Source organism: Corvus brachyrhynchos, unplaced genomic scaffold, assembly GCF_000691975.1.
Source record: "Corvus brachyrhynchos isolate BGI_N302 unplaced genomic scaffold, ASM69197v1 scaffold162, whole genome shotgun sequence".
NCBI lineage: Eukaryota > Metazoa > Chordata > Aves > Passeriformes > Corvidae > Corvus > Corvus brachyrhynchos.
The window spans coordinates 5110574-5115105 of NW_008236696.1; the positions used below are offsets into that span (position 1 = coordinate 5110574).

General features: G+C 61.4%; 1 protein-coding gene across 1 annotated transcript in view; it reads right to left on the reverse strand.

The window, feature by feature from the left end:
• LOC103625188 (eukaryotic translation initiation factor 4 gamma 1-like) overlaps positions 1-4532 on the reverse strand; it is a 6590-nt gene that overhangs the window by 364 nt on the left and 1694 nt on the right. Inside the window, exons 5-10 of the mRNA XM_017726833.1 lie at positions 4332-4505; positions 3891-3990; positions 2039-2151; positions 877-969; positions 729-795; positions 5-366 (exon numbers count right to left, since the gene is read on the reverse strand). Coding sequence (XP_017582322.1) covers positions 5-366; positions 729-795; positions 877-969; positions 2039-2151; positions 3891-3990; positions 4332-4505 — 909 coding nt within the window. The remainder of the gene's footprint in view (positions 1-4; positions 367-728; positions 796-876; positions 970-2038; positions 2152-3890; positions 3991-4331; positions 4506-4532) is intronic.

Sequence of the window (4532 nt, forward strand, 5' to 3'; positions counted from 1 at the left end):
GCACCTCGGGGGGCACAGACTCCTGTGGGGTGGGCTCTGGGAGGGGAATAGCAACCTCCTCCTCCTCTTCCTCCTCCTCCTCCGCAGCCACCGTGTCCATGCCGGGCGCGGGCACAAGGGGCAGCTCCACAGCCCCTGGCACTGTAGTGATGGCGCTTAACGTCTTTTGCGGGTCAGGTGGCGCCTCGCCCTGCTCCGCTTTCATGTCCGTGTCCACGGGAGGCTCCATTGGCACCAGCGTCACAGGCGAGAGCACCACAGGCTCCACCTCAGGGATCAGGGGAGGGGGAGGCGACGGGGATGCCGACTTGCTGGGCTCCAGGGAGACGGGCTTGCTCACCACCAGCGCAGGCTTCGGGCGGTCATCTGCAAGGTGGACGGCATTAACGAATGATCCCCTGCTCATCCCACATTCCTCCCCAGATCCCTCTATCTTCAGAAGAGATAGGGATAGATGTGCCAAGCCACATCACAAATGGCTGATGAGGACAACAGGGGTCCTCCAGTGCCCAAGAGACAGCTGAGGTGAGTACACAGCCCACATAAACTCTCCTGGATCCAACAGGGGACACAGGTTCCCAGGTATGCAGGGATGGCCTCTGATCCCACAAGCCTCAGGAGAACCAAGGAACAGTGGGGCTGGCATTTCACACCCAGCAGTGCCAACACCAGGGATCCTTGCTGCAGCCATGCCAGCTGGCACACCCAGCCCTGGCACAAGCACTTACCAGGCCGGACAATAACTGCTACATGGGGCGTCTCTCCGTTGGCCTGGGGCTCCAAACCGCTTCCAGCCTGAGGGGGGCAAAGAGGGAGTTGAACATGGCCACATGCACTTCTCTCTGCCCCAGCTAGGGAGCCAGAGGGTCCACTTACCTGTGGAGGGGTGGGGGTGGATGAGGTCCTTGCTCCAGACATAATTTCTTCTGTAATGTCTTTGCCACCTTGGTTGGGGTCTCGTATTCGGATCTGCCCAAGAATCAGAGCAGAGTGGGGAAGCTGTTGGCAGGGCGTTGGACACAGCACATGGGCCACCCCCTTTCCCTCAGCCCAACATCCCCAGGGCACCCTTCTCCGAAGAGAAAAGGGAGGTTCATTCACTGCAGTGACCGTCCTGGCCACACAGTCTGGGGACCAGTGGGTGCCACATCCCCTCACCACAGGGCACAGTGTCCCACAGACACTGGCCTGTTCCAGTGCCTTTCAAGCCATCGCAACAGGCAGCTGGAGCCAGCAGGTCCCCAGGCCAACATCCATCTTCAGAAGTCAGGGGATCCCAAGGCACCACTGTGATGGCACAGCAGCTGCAGGGACCCCCCCTCATTCAGGGGACAGTACAGGGAACTAGCTTCAGCACACAGAAACCACAGTGAGCTCTGTGCCACCCCCGGCACAATCCATACACCCACAGCCTCACTGGCCCCATGCCTGCCATGGGTGCAGCACAAGCTACAGTGTACAGGGCACCGTGCTGTGGGGTGACTGGGGGGTACATGTGAGTCTGGCTAGGACTACAGTGCAGTGCACAGTGCAGCCAGGAGTCTTGCTCTCTTCACCTTCTGAACACAACCTGCCCCCAGAACACCAAGTGCACAGCTCAACCCATCTCCGATGAGGAAATCCCACCACCCCAATTCCCAGTCACAACCCCTGCCCCCCAGCATGGGGCCATGCTAGCAGCCACCCGGCTCCCAGCTATAAATAGGCCCCATGCGAGGCCTCCGAGCACCGGCATCTCCGGGAGCAGACAGCAGTTGGCAGCCGCGGCACCCCCGCCCTCCCAAGAGCCGTGACTCAGCACAACGCTGCCCGCCGGGACGGCCAAGGTCGCCAGCACCCACCGTGCACCCCAGTTCCCTTGCTAAGCTCCTCAGCCTATGGGGACACAGTCCTGTGCCACCCCTTTTCCCTGGCATGCAGCACCACATCCCATCCCACACACCACCGGCACCTGGGGCTGACACCATTCCCCTCCTGCACATGAACACGCCCTCCTGCATACGAGTACCCCCATGCCTGGAGGTAGATGGCTCCTTACCGTCTTCCGTTCTCGTTTTGTGGGGATCGGTGGCTGCTGGCTCACAATGACCTGGGCAGTGGGGACCCCCGCTGAGAACTGCTGCACCCCCTGCGCCGGGTAATACGCACCCGCTGAAGGAGAGGAGAGAGAGTCAGACCAGCCAACCCAGATCCTCCAAGCCCGTCCTGAAGACTCCCTGATCTCCCAAACACAGGGGTCTGTCAGGAGCCTGAAGAGCCCTTGCTGCTCTGCAGCGAACCCCCATCGCATCCGGCCTGGATTGTCCTAACCCGCCTGACAGGCCTGACTGAATTCCTTCCCTGTGAAGCAGAGAGCGTCCCCGCGCCACCCCCACGCCCAGCCAGGCCCCCGCAGGCATCCACCATGCCCACCGGCTCCACGCCACCAAGAGCCCTGCCTGGACACTCGGCCATGTCAGGCACAGGCGTCCTGGCTCTGCAGGTGGCCGCCTTCCTGCCTGCACCCTTATCTCCCCAGGGCCAGCACCAGCCCGAGGGCGGCACCAGGCAGCCTCCATTCACACCCAGGCTGAGGGGCTTGGGCTCCCCGTGCAGCCTGAGCCCCTGGCGAGCCCAGCCCAGAGGAAGGAGCTGTGCTGAGGGCCAGAGGCAGAGCTGGACCCCATCCAGGGCTGGCCCAGCCCTCAAGAGGTGCTCCACTTCTCCCAGGGCACCCATGAGCATCACCCCAGAGCAGTGCCACAGGGAAATGGGTGTGTGGGGACAGGCACAGCTGGGTCCTGGCCCCCTCTGGCACCTTCCCTGCTGCACTGACACTGGAAGTCAACCAAGAGGCTCTGGTGACTGCCTCATCCCTGAGTCAGGGACCCTCCCTCTGCTCAGGGGATACACAGGGACGCTGAATGGGCATCACACGCTGGGATGGGCCAGGCATGGGGGGAAGGAAGGAGACCGTGAGCTGCCTAGCCCTGGGGACCAAACAGGAGACACAATCTGATTCATTCGTCACAGGGCACACCATGCCAGGTCACCCACCCAGTCCTGTGGGCAAGAGGCAAGCTGCTGCCAGCTTCCCTGGGGAGAGCCACAGCAGCCCCAAAGCAGAGGTGGGGGCACACCCATGCTGGAACCTCAAAAAGATACCCAGAGCATGTCCCAAGATTCTGCACGAAGGTGCAGCAGTGTCCTGGCCCAAGCACAGGAGACAGCCACTGCCAGGGGCCACCTCCCTCCTCTGAGGGGCTGGCTGGGCCCCGAGACAAGAGGGAGGGAGGCCGGGCACGTACCTGGCTCAGGAGAAGCCCATCTCTGCCCTGGTTATGCTTTGCTGCTGTGCCGGGGCCAGGCCGGAGGCCTCGGCTCACATTTCTGTGCCTGCCGGGCCTCCCGGGACCAATCAAGCCTAAATATAGTCACAGCCCGGGTGGCCACATGCGAGCAGGGGGAAGGAGGAGGGGCTGCTCACACCACGCTCCCCAAACACCAGGAGGGGGCAGGCATGGAGCACCCCCGCTCAGCTCCTGGGGAGCAGGAGCTGAGGGGGGGTCAGCAAGCACTGAACTGCTCACCACCCTGACAGCAAGTGAGGGGAAGCAGGGGATAAAGTCTGCCCCAGCCCTCCGCCAGGAGAGTTAAATATTAAACGGCCCGAATTTGGAAAAGGACGGGGGTGAATGGACCGGTGCAAATGGACCAGTGGGACACGATGTGCTGCTGGGCAACAGGCAACTGTCCCCCAAAATAACCTGCAATGGAGTCATAGAGTCAGCCACAGTGAGCTGTGCTCAGCTCGGTGGGATGCACAGAGGCCAGAAGCAGGGGAGCAAAAAAATGGGGAAGTGCTGGGACTGAAAGAGCACCGGGGATCAGAGCAACTCCTCTGTCTGTACCGTAAGTCCCGAATTCTGTGGGGCTGGCTCCAGGGTAAAAACTAGGGGCGCCAGGTTGGACCGGGTACTGTTGGGTCGGGACAACGTACGTGGAGCGACCCTGCAATAGCAGAGAAGAAGAAAAGTCAGTTATGTCCCCTGCAGGGCACAGACATACCCCCAAAACGCTGATGTAACCCTAGGCCTGCCTGTGAACTAGCTGTACACTAGGGTAGGGAGCAGGACACCAGGTGCCTCAGGAAACTGCTGGGGAGGGGAAGGGACCAGTACCTCTTGCTGCCCATCTACAGAACCAGCAGCACCCTGCTCAAATCAGTGGGTGCTCAGAGAGTCTCAGGACCCCTTCTGCACTCCCAAAACAGACCTGGGCTCCAAGCCCAGACAACACCTCCCACCGGTGCCCATCCCAACCCCCTCTCACAGAATCCAAAGTTCCCTCACCTGTCCGGGAATGTAATAGGCTCCTTGGGAAGGTGTGTAGGATATCTGGGAGGGTATCATCATCACCTGGGAAGCAGCCGGATACACATGGGCAGGAGGGCCGGGCCGAGCCGTCGTGTTACTCTGCACGCGGGATGCACTCGCGGGAGGCTGTGCCCTGTTCTGGTAGAAATGCTTGGGGAGAGATAGGGCACAGCGTCA